Source organism: Pieris rapae, chromosome 7 (genome assembly GCF_905147795.1).
Source record: "Pieris rapae chromosome 7, ilPieRapa1.1, whole genome shotgun sequence".
Lineage (NCBI taxonomy): Eukaryota > Metazoa > Arthropoda > Insecta > Lepidoptera > Pieridae > Pieris > Pieris rapae.
The window spans coordinates 9,234,524-9,255,674 of NC_059515.1; the positions used below are offsets into that span (position 1 = coordinate 9,234,524).

Consider the following 21,151-nt stretch of genomic DNA (forward strand, 5'->3'; position numbering starts at 1 on the left):
CCGATATTACAATACATCACTTGTGTTATAACAACATGGTACCAACACACAACTAACATTGTTAAATATGAAGAAAGGATTGTTTACATTAATGAAGTATGTTGATCGTTTTTTAAACTAATTGGAGTTATTTTTGAAGTGAAACTTCTTTAGGCGAAGATGTGTAGCGTTTTTGTCGAAGAAAAGGGAGAGAGCTAGCAAGTGAGAAAGTTCGAGGGAGAGAGTGAGATAGAGCGAACGTCGCATCGTGTTAGTAGCTACATATTAGTACTACGTGTAGTAGTTACATATTAGAACTTTAGATGGCAATACTGTTGCATAGCGTCTTGTGCAAACGCAGATTTTTTTATATTATCGGTAGCACGTAAACAGTGTGATTATAGATAGACGAATACATGATGGATAGTGATCATAATATACGGTACATGATCATCTATTGGGGCTTTTACCTTAGTAAAATAAATATACCTTATTAAAAAAATAATAATAAACTTACTAAGAAGCTTCCCTTCTGACATGTGTCCTTTGTACGCACGAACTTTTTATAGCACTTTTTTATAAGATGAAAAATAAAAAATAAATCTAAAAAAGACGTGCTTTTGCTTCTAAAATTCATCGCCTTTGATTTCATAGAAAATTGTCACACATCAAATTAGGCAATGAGTTGGATTTCAGATTATTAAATACTAAAGTTTAACAGTTCAAAAAATATATACGGGTTAAAAACAGCTCACGACCAAAATGTTCACCGTAAAACTAAGTCAAATCATTACAACAATTATTAAATATATCATCTCGAATACTTTTAATAATCAATAGCAAACAACGTACATTTTGTGTGTAAAATAAAATACCAAATGTTTTCCTATTGTATTTTCCCAAACACTTGAAAGGTAAACCGCATTTCTTAAAGCAAATACGGCAGTATTACCTGACATCTCTGTCGAATTTCCATCCACTACTTTCGCCCAGTGACGTGAATAAAATCCTTTCAAATGTGCAAAGAGCGAGTGATGTTTGCAACCTCTTTGTTGCTCGTGAACTGGATTTCAGCGGAACTGTTTGAAGATACGTTTTAATATTAATACGACATTTACGGCCTCGCCGAAATTATAGGCTCTCAAATTCCTTTCCTAGATTTTTTAATAAAAATAAATTTGCTTTGTCTGATTAAAATATGTAGCTAAAGTCTATTGAGATTGGTTATTGCAATATAAAAGGGCACTGTTCTATAACCAGAAACGGTGCTGATGCTGTACCCCAGTTGCTTGCTGTGGAAGGAGTGACATTCTTACATCCAACGTACGTAAGTCAATCACCTCCAACCAATTTCGGGATATAATTATTTGAACCCATACAATCTGTAGTCAAACATGCTAACCTCTGATGATTGATCAATTTTCCTAATTGAAGGGGTATGGGGGCATTATTCTTTAATTAAGTTTTTTTTAATTTATAAAATAAGACTGCTTCGAACAGCCTATACCTTCCTTTTGTTAACAATTGACAATTTTTTTCCCGTTGGAGGTCGAACCTTGGTAATCATGACATTACCAAGCAACAGACGTATCTTAAACATAAAACAAGGTATTATTTTTAATGTATATTTAGAATGTTATCACAAAAACTTTACAATTGCAAATAATAATAAAAATTATTCTAAATTTGATTTAGATTAATTGTCAAACTACTTAGTCACAGGATGTGTTTCCACTAATCGGCGTTCTGTTAACATAACTTCATTTTCTTCTTTAATACAAACATTTCCTTCAAAATACTTTTGTACTTCGAGAATAGTTTTATCTTTTGTTTCCGGTAAGTACTTGTAAAGTAATCCAATGACTGCATAAGAACCGATTCCATAGAATAGAAATGAGCCGCTAAGACCAACCGATTTAAATAAATATGGCGATAATTTTATCGTCACTGCCATAAGACTATTGAAAATAATACATAATACACAAAAGAAAAGGCTTCTATTCTGTAACGGTGATAACTCACCACATATACACAAAGACATAATCATCGGACCACAGCTCATCGACACAGAGTACGAAGCTAATAGAAATATAGAAACAAACTTATTTTCTGATAAAATTCCGAATTCAATTAAATATAAATACACAGATAATAATAATAAAAACGCAGCGCCAAGCGATGACGCGAACAAAATCATTGTTCGCCGTTTCAGAAATTTTGAAAATGATGAACCTACATACATACCAAGTATGGTTATTCCATCCAAAATCAACATACCATTGTAAGCTGTCCATTCACTTACAGTTATATCTTTTAATATCCTTATCGCATAGATACTAAATGCAAATTTTCCGGATATTTGGTATAAACAAATTGTCAACGAAGCAATCAGTAGGGGTTTATAAAATCTAGTTTCTGTAATCGCGTTAAACATCGGTTTTAACATTAAAATAGGACTTTTATCACATGAATTAAATTGCGATTTATGATAATCAATGAGACGTTTAAGCTCTTCCTCTGATTCAGCATCAGTTCCTTTTAACCACCGGTGTGTTTCAACACACTCTCTAAAGCGGCCTTTAGACGCAAGCCAGTACGGGGACTCCGTCCATAATATTGTACTTAAAGTGTATGTACTGCAGACAAGGCTCAGTATTGCAATATTATTCCAATGAAAATACGTTCCGATGGCGTTTGACATCCATATTCCCCAGAATACAGTCGCCGATTTGACAGTCATAAAAATGCCTCTATATCTTGGTGAAAAATATTCTGTTAACACCATTAAAGAAATAGTGAGATGGCCGGCAGGTAACATACCAATTATTATCTGACTGACAATAATCTGACTTGGTGATGTACTATAGTACAAAATAACGCTGCTGATCAATGTGTCGAAGCAGAGAATAATTTCTGTTTTTTTTCTTCCGAAATAGTAAGCGAAGATCGGGATTATTACTGCCCAAGGTATGGAACTGTAGAATAAGGCGGAAGCTGAAAGTAAAGTTAAGTCCAAAATATAAAAGTTATTTTTCTCTCATGATTAAATTTAAATGTAAGCAACCAAATATAAAAGAAAGTTTGTAATCTCTTTTCATATTGATATTTCTGATGAAGTCTCTTCAAATAAATAAAAAATGTTTCGTAAATTTGACAATTACATCTGTATTGTTTATCGTTTATCGAGGGTTAAATAGTTATACTAAATTAAATAATACCATAACACCACCACCATTAAGTAAGTTATTTATTTTTATTCAATTTGCTATTGGTGCATTGAGTTAAAGTAATTTTACGTTTATATGACTTGGTTTTATAGCGATAGTTTAGTTACAATCGTAATAAAGATAAAATTACTATAAACAATACTAGAATATGATAAATACTTCAAACAGAAATATACAAATTTCGTAATGACTTAACACATTTGCATTTAAATAAACAAAGCGAAACCTCCTGTACTAATGAAATAAGCCAAAAGAAATATCTTACATAACCAAGATTCCATAGACAAATCTATAGAATCTGTAGAATTGTGTTCCTTTTTGAGTTGCGGGATAAAAACAGTTGGGGCACCCACAAAAAGACCATGGATGAAGTAAAATGTTACAACACCACTGCATATAAAACTCTGTAAACGAAAAACAAAAAAAAAAGTTTGTTATCTGGATTTGTTTAGCAGGTCGTCTCTTTGTTTCCCGACTGTCTTCATTTCATATGGGCATTACATACTTCCCAGTATAAAACCATCATAAGAAATGAAGTTCGTATATTGCTCAATATCACCGGTGTGTGTCAGGCAAAATCAAAATCAAGGAAAAACATATAAATTTTGAAAATTGTATCGCAAATTGTCTCTAATGGACTGAGCTCATTAACCCTCGTTATTTTTTGATTCATATTATGTTTGAGTTATATAATATATACAGCAAGAAAATGCTATTACATCTTTTGTCCTTAACACACTGGTGACATTTTTACATTCAAAATACACGTCATCAATTTTTTACTATTTAATCTAAAGTACATTTATGAATCGACCATTAATCTTTAACGGTTGCAACTCATATATACCTATAACATTCTTGAGACTTCATAAATACAAAAATGCCTTTTGTAGCTTGAATAGATAGATATATATACTGATGAATATAAAAGCTAAAGAGTAGAGAGAAATTCTAAATTGAGTTTTTTTTTAAATACGATTAAACGTTTACCTGTCTGAGTAAGGGCATCCAGGAAGGTACAATAGAAACATCACTGTCACAAGTTAAAAATTCCATTATGACATATTATAACAAATTTAAATATGTATTAAATTCACACTAACACATCATGATGATAAACATTTCTTTAATGCAGTTATATTTAAACTAAACAAAAGTGTTATCCATTATCATTAAATTCAATAATATTACGTATAAAACTGTTGTAATTATAACCTCAGGTAATATAAAAATACTGTTATATTAATAATAATTAACCAGTTGAAAGAGTGAGACAAACGCCCATATACACCGTCAAACCGGTCATCTTCAAAGAATGTGAATCGAAAAGCGTATCTCGGTATACTAACTGCCAACAAGCCCAGATATCGATGTAAAGATGCCATGTAGAAGGACCTCCAGCTGCAAGAGCCAGCTATGAGAGCTTCAAGTGCCCGATGGCAAGCGGTAGCGAACTGTCAGCAAAGGCTGAACTAGCTTCGGAGGCTTATGCTTAATTTGAGTCGCTGCGCCATGTTGGAAATTCTTATTCTTTATTAATTTACCGTATTTTAAAGTTACAAACTGTGATAACCCAAAACTAGTACGTTTTTTAAATATGGGATGTCGATTCTTTTTTTAATAAATTTTAAAAATATCGAAAATCAAGGTCATACGCTGTTGCGTATTGTGGAGATAGGACTGAAAACTTCGTATACTAATTAGTATAATTATTACAGTGTAGTAGGAATTCTTCATAGTTTTGATCAGTTTTACACTTATCAGCAAGGTCACGAGCATCCTAGAAAATGAATAAAATTGAAAAAGATTTCATGAAAATGAACAATAATTATTTTTCACCATTACAAGTTCAAAATTAAAAAGTCGTTGTGAAACGAGTTCGGAATGTCATTGTTAAAGTCTGAATAGGTATAGAATGCTTAGCGTTGCAGTTAAAATGGGTTTATTATCATTTTAACTAGCTTTAGCTACCTCCTCGTAAAATAAATTTCCAAATACCATATTATTGGTATACTTGATGATGTTATTCATCATCAATGGCAGTACAGCGTCTTGCGGGGTTTAGGCTCCTTCTTTCTTCTTGCGGCCAACATCGAACACCTATAGTTTCGAGGACCTCGACGACTCCAACCCACCATTGCAGCCTCGCTCCATCTGGATTTCTCTTACATAAACCTGATTGAGTTCAGTTTGACTACTATATAATATATATGGTAATGTTTACAAAAGCATTCCTGGATGTGTATATCTATAAATGAAAATAAATAGTACAATATACCTTTATTTTCTGAAATATAAACATTGTTTGTGGTTAGCCTAGCGATACTGACCATACAGAAAGATAACAAATAGAAAGATTAAACCACTTATATAATTTTTACGTTGCAAATATCTTTATATTATTGTTAATTTCTTTGTATTTTTATTTGTATATAATTTTCAGGCGCTAAAACTCGTAGCGTCAGACATGTGTATGTGTTTCCTTGATTCCTTCTTCATAGTCACATAGGTCATCCTTACGTGCCAAACATAAGCTGTCGATTTTTGGGCGTTAGTCGTGCGTTTTTTCCCACTTTGTTTCCCTCGTTACCAAAAGAGCATGTAATCATACCAATTATTGACGGAAACTTCGTGTGCACAACAGAAATTCAATGGACGATCACATATAGTCACGATTAAAAATTATATAAAACATTATTAACTTAAAATTTGACTTTTCTATGGCAATTTAACCAAACGTTATTTTAAATGAAAGCAACGTGTTACAAACATTGTTTACTCAAAAGAATTTTACTTCCAATTTGGAGATTATCGTTTATACCCTATGTGTCAGGATTATTGTACGAATGACATTTAGCAAAGGGAATGGGAACAAACATCAATAGTCATTGCTCGCTTACAGGCTTAATCGAGACCGATTGCGACCGAATGAACGAAATAAAGTCTGCATTTTCGGGGAACGAACGATTTTACATTTTTATATATACTAACACCTTTTGCAATCCGCTTAGCAATTGTGTGAGACATGGATCATTTTAAACAAATACCGCCGGAAGGATCAATATCATATGTATTTTCAATTTAAATTATTAATTTTTTTCCCAGGGGTGCAGTGTTGATGAAAAGCACGTTTTTACTAAGTATTGTTATTTTCCTCGCTAGAGAGCTCCGATAATTAATGCATCCGATTGCTGCTAATTACAAAGTGCTATTTTTTTTAAATGGAATCTCAAGGTTCTTTGCAACTCACCTCGGGCTGTATAGGCGAGCGTAGCTTCGAAAATAATATTTTAATCATATGCTGTTGCTAAATTAAAGAATAAAAAAAAATTTAAAAAAAATATTGTGGGATATCCTGAGATAGACATACCATCACGGAGTTTTCTGTTATCCTTTTCAATCTCGTAGAGTTCAGCCTGCATTTCCAATGTAAGCGAAAAAATGTAATTATTTACGACATTACATGAGAAACCATATCAATGATAGTATTTTTACACTATTTAATGGTTGGTTAATCAATCATCATTTATTTTAAAAAAACCGCATCAAAATCAATTGCGTAGTTTTACAGATTTAAGAATACATAAATTTAAATAAACTCAAATTTTTTGTTCGGCGCGTATTCTCTTGGGGTCTGAGTAGATATTGATATGGAGTATTTGGACTTAAATTAGTCATTTCAAATAACATCATTCTTATTGCATAAATACTCGAAACACAAATTAAACTGTTTTAAAAATACAGAACCTAGAGCTAGAGATTAAGTTGAAACGATTTGTTTAAATATTTCAGAATAAAAAAATAAGAAATTTAGGTCTAATTAATACTTTAGAAACATATAGATTTGAATTAACATTGTCTTTGTATTTAAAAGTTGCTCAAACCAGAATATTAGGGTTTTATCTCGTACATTATTGAGTGTATTGATTCATGAAGAAATATTGCGATCAATCGAGTCTGTAATTTTGAAACAAAATACCTCTTATTCTATCAAAAGCAATGCATTCCAAAGTGGCAATCAGAAGCAATAACACGAACAAATCCCGTGGGAAATAATACAATTCCAATCTACTTTCAATTGGCTGAAATCTCACGAGGGGACGTATTAATTTTAAGTAGTAAGAAAAAACGTATCGAACCAGAGGAAATATGTAGTACATTTTCAACGTTTTATTTGCTAAAATCAATCAAAGAAAATGTTTTTGTTTGATTGTTTGTTTTGTTTTATTAGCAATTAATGGGAATTTACCAACCATTTTATTATAAAAAACAAATTTAAAGGGCACGAATGGAGAAGATTGGAGGAAGCCTTTGCCACCTGGCAAACTCTATGCAGACAACTCTCTTCTAACGGTTGCTTATAAAGACAAACATGGAGACGCGTATCTTAAAACCCCACTACGGCAGTACTGACTACTGACTGTATGGTTCCTGAGTCATCGCTTTAAATAATATAAGATTTTTACCATATATTAATCACTCGCATTTAACGATAGAATATGAGCGAATTAATACAATGTTAATTGCTATGCAATTTAACAGTCGAAGAGAGTGCCTGGCTATGCTTTGGGGTGTAACTTAAGGTGATGATGAGCTAGATGTACGAGCGCTGGCACGTACGATTCGAACGAAAGGAATCATCACGCTTTTAAATTTAAGAAAGCCTGAGTGAGCAGATTGTACAGCCTTGGCTCGTACACTGACTATAGATTATACAAGGTAAATTACTGAAGACTGAACTACTTGTCTAGAACCACTTATAACATAATACTGCCCAAGTGCAAGTGGACCTGTGACATATGTTCCTTTTTCATTCCTTAAGCCTCACGTGCTTTTCCTTCATCCAATTAGCAACTGTTAATTACGTAGATATAAATGTCCAAGGGTTTGATCGCACCACTTTAGTCTAGAAAATCGCTAACTACTAACGGTAATATGGCTTTAAACAATTTTAAAAATTATTTTCTGCATATTTGTGCTGATATTTAGATGGTTTTTGAAACTCTGATGACGCTGCATATTTCAAAAGATCGTTGAGAAAATTAATGTGCATATCGCGAACATAATTTCAATACATCTAACGCAATAGCTAAAACTTACTTCGTTAATAACGCCTTTTTTATGATACATTGCTGATAATACGTGGATGACAAAGAGAATTTTAAAGTATATCACGCAATGTAAAGTATTAAGTTAGTTTCAACAGGAAAGTCGGTGACATAATCTTCTACTAAAAGTATGATAATTATAAAGAAGCATCATCAACATTTTTGCAAACAAAGACACTACACATTCTCAGGCTAATGAATAATTAATAAATCGTACTTTAAACTAAATATGTAACAATATAGCTCACAGTTTGTTCAATTGAACACAGCTGAAAGAAGCTGAGCCGTTATCTCTCAAGTAAATTTTTTTTAATGTATCCTATATCAGTTTAGTTTATTTTTATTTCTATTAAGTATGTTTTTTCATTCATATTGTATTTGTAATATGTATTTTTGCACTTCTTGCCTACCTTATGTAATTTACTCACAGTGTTTTTTTTTCCTTTACTCACAGTGGTTGACGGTTGTCTGGAAGAAATCGCTCGATAAGGCCGCCAGTTGCAGTTTCACTCAAATTATGTTTAATATTTTTTTCCTCTTATGTAATGCAACGAAGCGTTAATAAATAAATACATTCCAAAAGCGATACCGAAATTTTTATATGCAATTTCGACGTACGTACGATATCATCTTACTCAGAGAAGCGCCGTTTACTCGAGCCTTGCGCAGTGCGCACCCAAAAAATTATTTGCATGTGAGACAGATGTATTTAGTTTCACCCTGGTTGAATTCACAAGAATTGCTTCATAATGAGCTATAAATATTTATACGTTTTAAGTTTTTATTTCTGGTTTATTGCTTTTAGTTCAGTTTTCTATTGTATTAAGTTGCCTTAAAAATTTCCTATTTTTAAGTTCATAAGGAAAATAAATAAAATAAATTGCAAATATTTTTTTTATTATCTTAATCGGAGTTGATAATTCCTATTGTTTTAAAAATATATAAAATAAAATATAGTGAACCTATTATTTCATCAGTAGTAACAAAGAATATGAATGAAATATTGCATTCTTTCGTAACCACAGCTATTGCCGACACCAGTAAGGGAAATACATTTCAATTATACCGAAACAATTACCACAAATCAAAAGGCCACTAAATCCGCTGTTGCTTGATAAAATTTAAGTCTTTTTATAGCCAAATCGTAATGATCTTTTACCAAACACACGTTAACAATTTTTTGTCAAGGAATTAGCTAAACTTAATACGATACGAATTACGATAATTTTATAGGATTTTTATTTGTTTCTTCTTCAACTATAGTTAAGACCTACATGTTATAGATTCTGCTTAATGAATCGAAATTAATACAAAAATTTTACACACAATAATAACACAAAAATTATTTGTTTCGGAGATAATCGTTACTACAGCCACTTAACAAATACTTTGGCATACGTCTACACATAATCTTCTTTTAACGATATTAAAGAACTAACAGCGAACGCCACCGATATGTTCTTACGAAACAATATGTAACGTGTTTGTTGCGGCGAAGACACGTAGACTGAGGGGCAAAAGGAATGCGGCGTCCAAATATTTGGAAACACAACTAACCGATAGTCTAAAAATACATCATCATCATCATCTTCATCTCTTCATCTGTCTGCGTGAGAGAAGATCACAAATAAATATCTAACTTCCGAAGCTTTTAGTTATTCCCTCTATACTCTGGTTTTACCCATGATAGTTTTGTGTTACATAGTCTACTCCACTAGCAGACTAGTAGACCACAATTAAGTGCTCTTTTTACTGCATATTTACTTAATCAAAGTCGCCATAAAAAGTTTCGGTTTCCGGCCATTACTTTGTATCCATTCTTTAAGCATTCAATGTGTTAATAATGAATGTTTCTAATTATATTTAAAATTAAAGGTCTTAAACTTACCCGCTATTAGTAATTAATACCTGACACGCCACCAGTAATGACTACGATACTTCTCTGGATTTAATGATCCGATTTTGATTATTATATTTTACCAATAGGAAGGCTATGTGATAGTGTCGGTTGACAAAAACTGAGCGATAAAGCGGTCAAACGAAAATGTTTCTTATGAATTTTGTATTAAAAATGATATACTATTGAGTACTAGATAAAACCTGCCCGTTTGCCCCCGGTACTATTTAAAAAAAAATCACAAGCGTAAGCACAAGAAGCGTGACCTCGAGTCTACACTTGGATATGACAAGAAAGACCAAGTGGAGTTTAGGTTCTGGTAAGTAGAGACGCTGGGCAGATGACATCATCGCCGTCGCCGGGGTTACCTAGCCGCGCCTGGCCCGCGACAGACGCGAGTGGAACCGAATGGAGGAGGCCAATGTCCAACGGTGGGCAAACCAAAACCTAAATAAATGATAAAACACTTCTAAATTTTTTTTGGAAATAAAGGCTATTATTATTATAAATACAGATAATAAGAGCAGAGAGAGTACTTAAATGGCGTGAACAGTGGTTAGAAATAACTCTAAACCTATATAACATTGAGTTTCAACTTTTAGAATCGCTACTTGACTAGCTCCACTGTGGTTGGGTAACTGAAGGCATCGTAACAATCTGTGCACAAGTACGTGACGCTGTTTCTTATTTCTACCTTCTATTCATTATGGCTGAGCTCATGATATACTGTATATCTCTCTGCGACCTGTACCGAACATTAATAGCCGTCTGTCTTTTTTTTTGTTACCGAAGTGGCTAATTTGGATTTGTGTTTGTAAAAATAACAATAACTAATAACTGTTTAGCTTAATATAAAATTAAATATGTTTATTTTGGAATATAAGATACAGGTATCACTTATTCCGCGATGGAAACTACTTAACCGATTTTAAATTAAATTGGCACACCGTGAGCAGTCTGGTCCAACTTAAGCGATAGGTCATAGGATAGCTAACATCTTTAATTATAGTCGCAACTTTATTTTATTGCAAATTATTTGTTTATTAATTATACATTTCTAACTGGCGTTGTGTTACAAGTACCAACGTTTCAATTAAGTTCTCCTACCGTTTCTCTTGAATAGTTTACTACTATGACCTAAGACACAGCAACGCTTAGCCGAGTCTGCTAGTTTTATAAAAGTTATAATTATATTTTTTGTAAAACTTGTGTTTAATTGTCATACAATTTAGATAAAAGATTTTGTATAATAATCAGTACATTTAGTACTATCTATGATGTGGTAAACTTAATAAATTAATTAATTGTTTTACCACCAAATTAGTATTTTCAACGCTTTACGCATGACGAAAACGCGTAAAAATCTGCCACAACAATTTTTCACATCGTTGAATCATATCGAGGGACTTTCGCCTCTATATCCAAGTGTATACAGCTGGCATCTCTATGGTTCTATTCGTACTAAAGCCATCCAATTTGTCGGCGAGATGTGCAAACAAATGTTTTCCTGATTGGGATGTTTGACCGTCGCGTCGCGTTATTTCGTAACGAACCGTAGTGGAATGTGGATTCATTAGCAATTCCGAGAATTTCAAAGAAACAGTAGCCTTATAATTGTTACATCGAAACCCCTTCAAACCGAACCTATCTATATGTCGCAGCCAACTAGCGTAATTAGTCGTTCTATTTCAAGTTCAGCCTAGCCGTTTAACTAACGGCCTGAAAGATATTCAGCCATTTGATTAAACAGCAAAGCAAATTACCTCTGCCTCTGTTATGTTTCTAGTAGTGTACATTAAGTATCTTAAGATTTCCTTCAACGCATATAGCACCTTTATTTCTATAAATAAAACACAAATCGGACTTAATCAGTGCGTAGAACTTAAGGACTGTATTGCCTAATCACGAAGCTACAACTAATGTAAAACCCTTTCTATTTAAAATTCATTCTAATAGGCAAAAATCTTCGCCCGGGCTTATATTTGAATTTATAACATACTATTTCTACGTATGCATGAGATAGTTAGCATAATATAAACTCTCATACAATGATGAGAGCCTACGTGTGTACCCATTAATAGCTTAATGCATATTGATGCATCACTGTTATTAAACACAATTTTGAAATCATTATAATTATATCTACATAATGGATCACTATGTTACGAATTTCATTACGAATATTATACTCAAAATTAATTTACAAATAGTTCGAACATCGTGTAAATTTAATTTTAATGGACTACATTTTCGAATAAAATATATTTGTTTTGTTACTTCTCGTAATATGAACCTAGAGTTAATTAAAATAACATCAAATTATCCCTTAGAATAAAAAACCTTACACCGTATAAGGAATTGTTGTCAAATGAATAAACACATTTTTTATTTATTAAAGAATTAAATCAGTCTAACTGCAAGTAAACTAACCATATCTTTTCATAACGGCGTAATCACAATTTTAAAATTCATTGAGAATTCAAACAAAATAATGTAATTCTTATTCAGGAGTTTGTACAATCGTAAGCGAATCGATATATGAGTGACTGCATAATTCGCCAATGTTTCGGGTTTTACCAACTATGACATCCATTATCAGGATATTGATCTTTTTCACCTCAAAAAAAAAGATGTGAAGAAGTACTTGAAGAAGCGGGAAGACTTTAATTTTGTTTAATTAGTCATTTTAAATTGTAAGTATTATTTGTTGTATCAAATGTTAAATTTCGGTTTTTTTTAATGTGTCTTTGTCTATTAATGTACTTGCTTGTTTCATATACATATATTGTATAAATGTAATCTGTTTGAATTATTGAAGAAACGTCACATTGCTCGAAGCATTTATTTCATACGTAGATGAAGCAATCGATGTAACGAAAAAATAGTATGTATTACATGTGTAATCTATAAAGCAAACAACATGAAACTAAAATGAAATACTATGCATAGCACGTAGCAATTTGGCTGCCCTGACAATTCTTGTGAAGATCAGTTTCGCCGAAGCACGAGTTGTTGGGTTGACGTGGTCCGAAGTTAAGTTCGGCGATTAATAAATAAGGCGATGGCAAAGCATTGTGACCGCCCTCTCCCCTACCTCGGGGATATACTAAAAGCCGCTAAGTAAGTCACAGCAAACAGAGTAATCACTTACTAAAATGATTTTTGCTAACTTCACCTTTACTTTACCTTTTAAAGAGAGGAGCTCAATAAAACTACTTTGACAAAACAAATTCGTACTCAGGCCACTTTTTTATCGAGTAATTTCATATCTATCTGGGACCTTATAATAAATATATGCATATAACAATAGGATAAATCTGGTTATATAAACCTCGAAACAACCAAATTTCATTGATTAGTAAGGCCTAGTATAAAACCCAAAGCTCGCTAAGCCAATTAATACTAACGAACGGCCTATACCTAAATCCACTTTACACACTTAATGTCCGTAGTTAGATCCTGTCAACGTTGGCGTAGGGTTCAATGTGTCAAATTGTATCTAAAACATGACGGTTATTAATAAAAAAAATGTGTTTATTCTTTTTAAGTAGATTTGCATTCCCTATGTGTAAGATTTAGAAACCGTTTTAAGTAAAAAATACCTGTGTCAGGGTTCCCAGCTCAATATAATTACATTGTTTTACCTAATTTTATTTATTTTTCAACTGTTTTCAACATGGCTGAAATTTTGGTTCGGAACTATCTCGAGGCTATACGAGGAACGATTGTAATAATTATTCTCATATTTGTTAAGTTGTTGACACTGCCAAAAAAATCAAGCGACGTCGTTAAACCACGAAACCTGGAGATTTTTAAATAGCACGAAAACTGTTTTTTTTATTCGTGTTATTTGTATTCGTGCAAATAGTTTTCGATCACATGCGTTTAGTTAGTCCAATGTTTTGTCTGAATTTTTAGAGGTTAGAATTTTCGTTTCTATAGTATTTTACTTGCAAACTCTTCGTTCAGAGTGGTTTTGATAAGAATATTACAATCTTTCTATAATAAAGTAAATAAATAATATTTAATAAACCATTATACAACAAAATAATTAATCAACATTTCCTATCATCTCACCATTGCGTAAAGAGAATCAAGACTAAAGGGAACTAGACCAATGTTATATATTATATTAATCAATTTCGAGAGGATACGGTATAATTTGAATTTATGTGACTGACTGTATACATGAGTAGTTTAGTAAAGACATTTTCTATGTAATCAGGTAGAACCTAGCGTATTACGTAATCACTATAAGGTGGAGTCTTTGATTTTCCTATTTGGTGATTACGTCAACAGTAATTATTCACTTTTATACACATGTTACCCACACATTGTGAACTTTATACACATACCCTTACAAACATCCATACAACTTTATTTCTACTAACTTCTAACTATTTGACTGCTTTAGTTTGTTTTTCTTTTCTCATTAAAACGTTAAATTTGTGTACCCATTTTATGTATGTACTTTTTGTTACTACTCAATATGACTTTGCTATGGAATGAAAGCCTGGTTATCACTATCACATATTCTTACCTAGTTTGGAAACCAGTCTCCCAATACCGACACAACTGTAATCTTATTTATTGTTCTAAATGTTATATGGAAGAAAATTAATTAAATTATTATTATTATTGTCTATAGTCTAACGAAATGAATTTTCGAGGATCCCCAAAAAATAATACGTTTATGTTCTATTATTTTTGAGAGCTTTACTTATGCTGACAACAGAAAAGGGGGGGGGGGGGATAAATTGCAGTAAATCTGCTTATGTAATACTTTAACAGCAAATACATGAGAAAATACCTATGCGCAAACCAATACGTAAAATTTTATGCGTACGTAATAGAATGGTAACCATATTTTAGTCATTGAAATTAACGTGTTTAAAACTAAACACACCCATCGTTTAAATTGAATTCGCGTGATTATAAACCAAATCAAAACATTTTCGTATTCTAGACGAAACTATCGTAAAGTTCGTGCTGAGACTGCTGAAGGTAGGATTTAAACTCAGGACTCGGGACTCGGCTCAGTTTGACGTACGTCAAATCTTATACATTTTTGACATTTGAAGGAACACCAGCGCTAAGTCTTAAAAATAGCGTACGCGTTTTATGTCTACTTACTTCCCATAGCGCCAATCGACGTACGTTGTTTATAAAACTAATTTAGGGAATTTCTTCCAACTTCTATTTTGTTCCTTATGAAGTGGACTTGGGCCGTGGGGTTCATCTGCACAGACGCTAATTAAAGATTTAAGTTGGTTGGTAGATAGTACCAGTGACCCCAGAGCTGGTAAACCCCGCTCAACGAATAAACATCGCACAGCGAGGAAATGCTGCCAGCATTAAAGGACCAAATTTTAAATTTGTTTTAATTTTATTAATTAATTTATTATTATATATATTATCTACTTTGTAATTTAAGACAATGGTAAATAATATTTAATTGTTATGATCACTAACAAACACGTTATAATTTAGTTGTCATATTTAAATCATCTCTCTCTGTACTATAGTTACAATTAACACTTACAAAAGACAATTGAAATGCAGCAATTGAATAATTTTCCCATTTAATTGAGTTAATTACAATAAAACAACTTGCCTCAGTTATTAAACGAGAGTTAAATTATTATTAATATACAATGTATATCCTCGTTGCAGTATGCTAAAGTTAATGTAAAAACATGCAGCTGATTATATTATTAATTAATACGACCATAACTTTATCTCGTTCTTTATCCAGGTCAATAATTTCGTTTAGAAAAGTCATGCTAGTGGCTACACTCGCGATGGCGGTGTTCAAAAATTTTTTTTATCTTAATACGTAATTCATTTCTTATGATTTCTCCAACCAGGACAAGTAAAACCTAGACTAATTGGCTAACATACATATACGTAAATGTAGGCCAAGCCTACCTATTACTGGCTATTTTAATAATTTATACCAATAATATATCACGGTGAAATTACGAATACACAATGATGGATAAGCAAAAAATAGTGATGTGAACGGTATTTACGTAATTTTTTTTTATAGTTATATACATATAGTAAAAGTACAAATATACAAAACAAATCAGTATTTTTTGCTAGTTCTTGTAAACGCAGTATTTTGCACGTAAATTACCATCAACGATCATTTAAAATAATGTATGATATAAGTTGGTTGTTTAAGTGTAAATGATACTCTGAAAATAGTTACATTAAGATTTAACTGTGATATTTTATTAATGTATGTCTGCTCCGAGATATATTATTCTTAGAAAATCATTATTACTTATTTATTAACACTTCGTTGCATACAGAAATATAATACAACTGTTTTCTTAATTAAATAAAAAGGAGAGCAACTGGCGGCATTATCGCCTTCTCTTCCAAGCAAGCAATGTGAGAAAACGAAAAGTAAATTAAATAAGGCCAGCGCAAGAAATGCAAAAATAACAAAACAAGGAAATTAAAACATATAAACAGTGAACAGAACAATATATAAATGGACACATGAAAAAGAAAAAGTGCACATGAATCACGATACTTTTAGACCGGTTTCACATCAGTCAGCACAAAAGTATTATATATACTAAGAAATTCCATACTATATGTAGATTTTGAGCTATATTTTGCCTTTTTAAATAACCAGTTATTTAACAGTGCTTAAGCTTTTCTCTGTAAACTTGTAAATGCCAAAAATAATACTTTTTATATTAGACATTAATAGTACATAGTATTTCGGACGGTTTAGTATATTGATGAGTTCTACAAAAACATAGCATTGCTCTATTGTCAATAGTTTTCACAGCTTACGTGATTGGGAATTTTTATTCGACTTTTCACACCTTGGGTTACACTATTGTAGTTTCGTTCAAATACATTTTTGAAAATATTCTGTAGACTATGACTATGACGGATAACGTAGTGTTCTAATGATGAAAAATTTTTTTAGTACAATCCTATCGTTTTGAAGCCTATTCAATGCAAACTATCAAATCGTGAAATCGTTTTATCATCCGACGCGACGTCAAGGCAGCATATAAAATTCCACCCGTTTCAGCTCGATGTCCCCACAATTGAACGCTTTTAAGGCAGTTTTTGCCACGCATTACCAGGACCGAACCTGCTGCCAACAGATATATTTCCGAACTTGTTCAACTTAGGGCCCATCACGATGAGCGTACCAATCGCTTGCAAGCCTCTTGGCAGTGTGTGTCTATGAGCGGTGGTATCACTTAACATCAGATGACAGTTCTGCAATCACCTGTTAATATAAGAATAGTATAGATAACGGCTGTAATTATATACATAAATTCATGTATGTACATTTCCGTTAAAATATTATTTACAAGAATACATAATATAGCTCAGGTATAGAAATTCTCGACGTAATAAACAAGAATGCTCAAATACGGGGTGCTATCGACTTGTCTGCATTGTCATCACGGCGTTGATTTATTTGCAAAAGAAATTCTTTTACACTACTTGTATTCAATGTATGAAGTGAAGCGCGAATTGAAGACATTTTAATAAAATCCTGTGATGGCTCCCACGGCTTTTACGAGCTTAGCAGCAAACAATTTGTTATGTATATCGTGCCGGGTGTAATTAATTTAGATTACAGTGGACTTTTACATAATCTCCGGTTACAGGTGGTGGTTCTCTTTATATGTTTATATTACAAAGTAGAAATATAGATGTATTTGAATAAATATACTCTAAAGATCCTTTGGCCTTTACTGGGTACGAATACCAACCACGAAAAAAAATTCTCTTTCTTTATAATTCAGTTGGTCACTACTGATTTTTGTTTTGTCTGTGTTTTATGCACTTACTTTCAAAGTTATATATCTCAGATCCGTTATAGTATTAACGTAGACATGTTTACAATACTGAAAAGAAAATTTGTGTTTCATATTAATTAATTCACATTATTTATTTGTTACTAATTAACAGTTGGACATGGAAAAGATCGTTTAGTAGCAGTAAGACGGATACACTATGTATATTATTTGCATGTATATTGTATGTTACACATTCAACACTCTTGAGCCCACCAGTATCATCCACCTCGCACAAAAATAAATTTCAACCAGTGCATAATAATCTATTTTTTGATTCTTGTTTATGAAATAAATTATAAAGACATAATCGATCACGAGAGTTGCAATTGTTTTAACAAACAGATTACAAATTCAATCTAAACAAGATGCCAACGATACTAAGCCGATACTTAGCAATCTGCATTTCCGATTGTAAAATCCAGGCAATCCATAAACAAGAATTTACGGCTATACATTCCATTGTCGCATTTATTCACTTGGCTGCTTTTATCCTTGTTGGGCATTAATCTGCGCCTGACACCGACACTGTGCTAGCCGAAATCCCGGCTCACAGCAAGGTTTTATCCAATACCGATGAAATACTGTATTGATTTATCTTTGCGCAATTTTGTATTGCATTCGTATCATTAGGGATTAATTGAATGTTTTGTCAATGACTTTTTATTTTTGTTGTGTATATTTTTCGTGTGTTATTGCTTCACTAGTGTTAGTCTAGGGCATGGGCGGACCATGAATTTGGGCTTTGGGATATTACGGGGAAATCCCCCAAATAAACAAATTAATTAAAAATACCAACATTATGATTGGATGTTTTAAAATTTCAGATATCCTGTCGCTTTGAGGGGGACTGGGGCCAGGGCCCCAGGGGCTGCAACCCAAAAAACCCTTAAGTAGTTTCACCCATTGTCTAGGGTCTTTAGCATGGTGTAGCAAGGGTCACAAACAATTATGTGGAAAACCAACAGTGTACTACAGATGGCGTGGCGCATACACGCATCACTCACTCATACGTTGAAGGACATTAATCAGACACAGATGGTTGATCACCTATTAAGAAGAATAAAAAAAATAGCACGAAACACTGTTTTTGTATTATTGTAGTACAAAACTTTAGCGCTAAGTCTCGGCTCTGTTTCTTACATTTAAATCATCTTGCTTAGTTCAATTGTATCAACAAAACCAACACATATCGACAAACTATTAAATTAATATTATTAGTACCAGTTTTTTTTCGCTTGACTGTATTCAACTAAAAGCGATTCGAATCTCCAACGACTACTTTCCATGCGGCAGACTCCTTGGCTTTGCGTAGAGATGGTGGATCTCTCTGCTTCTTCTACCGTATTTATCATCGAGAGTGTTTAGAGAAGTTGTTCAGACTCCTCCTGCAGGTGAGTTTTTTTATCTGGCTTTCTGCCAGTTGTATATTGATTACTAAAAAATCGATTACGTGTTTAGCATACGGTACCTTTTGATATAAGTCATACTTAGTGCTAAGCATCCTTTTTTTATATAGAACAGGGGGCAAACCAGCAGGAGGCTCACCTGATGTTAAGTGATACCGCCGCCCATGGACACTCTCAATGCCAGAGGGCTCGCTAGAGCGTTGCTGGCCTTTTAAGAATTGGTACGCTCTTTTCTTGAAGGACCTAAGACAATAATAATAATCACTCGTGTTAGCACAGAATATTAAACATATACCAGGGATAAGATAAACACGGAGCATTGTAAATCTCGTAAATGTGAAAATCCACCATTACAAGCAATATGAGTTGGCTATGTTTTTCACTGTTTGCTAATCCATTTCGGAAGCTGCAAAACATTTGCTCATAGAATATGAATGGTTGAATCCCATCCAATATCACTAAAATATTAAACGTTAACTGATGCTGCGTATAACAGTATTAATGAATTGCTTGACAAGAATATTCGATATCGGTTAACCAATTCAGTGGTCGAATATTTTACAAAGGAATTTGAATGCTTCGATAAAATTCTCTTAGATTTATTACAATAATTAGTGTTGATTAATTTATTTTTACAGGATTGGCACGTTAAAATAACTTTAAAATTCAATTTTTATTTACTTATTTTTTGTTTCTTTTCGTTCGCATATTCTTATACACATACAATGTTTGCAATTTGTTCTGTAACCTCATATATTAAATAAATCATTTCCAAGTGTAACAGATACCGTAATAGAAAGAAATAATGAGCTAACTATCTTAAGACTTCGCATTATCGCATATTTGCATCGCACGACTTTGCTTGCGTAAACGGGACATAATAACAGTTCTTTCATGGCGGGTTGGTAGGCATATGGCCATGGCAAAAAGTTATCACTGAAGCAGATAAAATGGGTAACTCTCACCTAATCTAACGAATCTAGAAGACCCAACGACAATACAATAACAATTCACTGTATACATATAAAATTGTTAGCTATTGAAATGTCAGGCAAGCTAAGCTGTCACGTGTGGCTTGTCCCGACACTCTGCGTGACTACAATACTGTGAAACCGAACACGCCACTTCAACGTGACGACGCCGGATATTAGTTCGTTCGCAGCACTCTCTGACATCTGTATCCAACTGCATAATGCCTATATAAAGTGATCTAATGCATTTATATTTTAAAATCATTCTAAAAAGGTTAGGGCAAACCATATCAGATAAATTAAATTTAGACTTTTATTTTAACTTATTATTTATTTCAAGTAATCTTACAGCTACATATAATATATTATAAAAGGAAACAATTAAGCAATATACAAAGCCAAAACGGATTATCTACTTAATTAAGTACATTAATAGATAAAAAATAAAGTCAAACTGGCGATTTACCAAATATTTCCCACCCTCCCTCTCTTATGAGGTGGAAATTGTTATGTAATAAGCTAAAACCTGAAACATTGACGAATGACGCAGATAATTCCTGTTCGTATGAGACACGTGAAACAATTGCGAATATTTTGTCGCATTCGGGGCAGGAATTCTTAAACAGTTGAATGAAAGTCTTTCTCTTTCTACTTTCTCTTTTCGTCACATGAATAAAAAAGAACAAAAAATATATTCTCAGAGGTTTTGGCGATAACAT

General features: G+C 32.7%; 1 protein-coding gene across 1 annotated transcript; it reads right to left on the reverse strand.

Annotated features, from left to right (window-relative positions):
* Positions 1-1,497: 1,497 nt before the first annotated feature.
* Positions 1,498-4,332, reverse strand: LOC110996991 (facilitated trehalose transporter Tret1-like). Its single transcript, XM_045628900.1, has 3 exons — positions 4,197-4,332; positions 3,472-3,610; positions 1,498-2,973 (listed from the first exon to the last, which is right to left on the reverse strand). The coding sequence occupies exons 1-3, from the start codon at positions 4,260-4,262 to the stop codon at positions 1,688-1,690; spliced, it is 1,491 nt and encodes a 496-aa protein (XP_045484856.1). The 5' UTR covers positions 4,263-4,332; the 3' UTR covers positions 1,498-1,687.
* Positions 4,333-21,151: the final 16,819 nt, after the last annotated feature.

Excerpts from the sequence above, each read along its gene's own strand:
- LOC110996991 (XM_045628900.1), bottom strand. The coding sequence starts at position 4,262 with ATGGAATTTTTAACTTGTGACAGTGATGTTTCTATTGTACCTTCCTGG. Across the intron at positions 3,611-4,196 it reads GGATGCCCTTACTCAGACAG|AGTTTTATATGCAGTGGTGT; the intron begins GTAAACGTTTAA and ends TTTCGTTTACAG. Across the intron at positions 2,974-3,471 it reads GTCTATGGAATCTTGGTTAT|CTTCCGCCTTATTCTACAGT; the intron begins GTAAGATATTTC and ends CTTTACTTTCAG.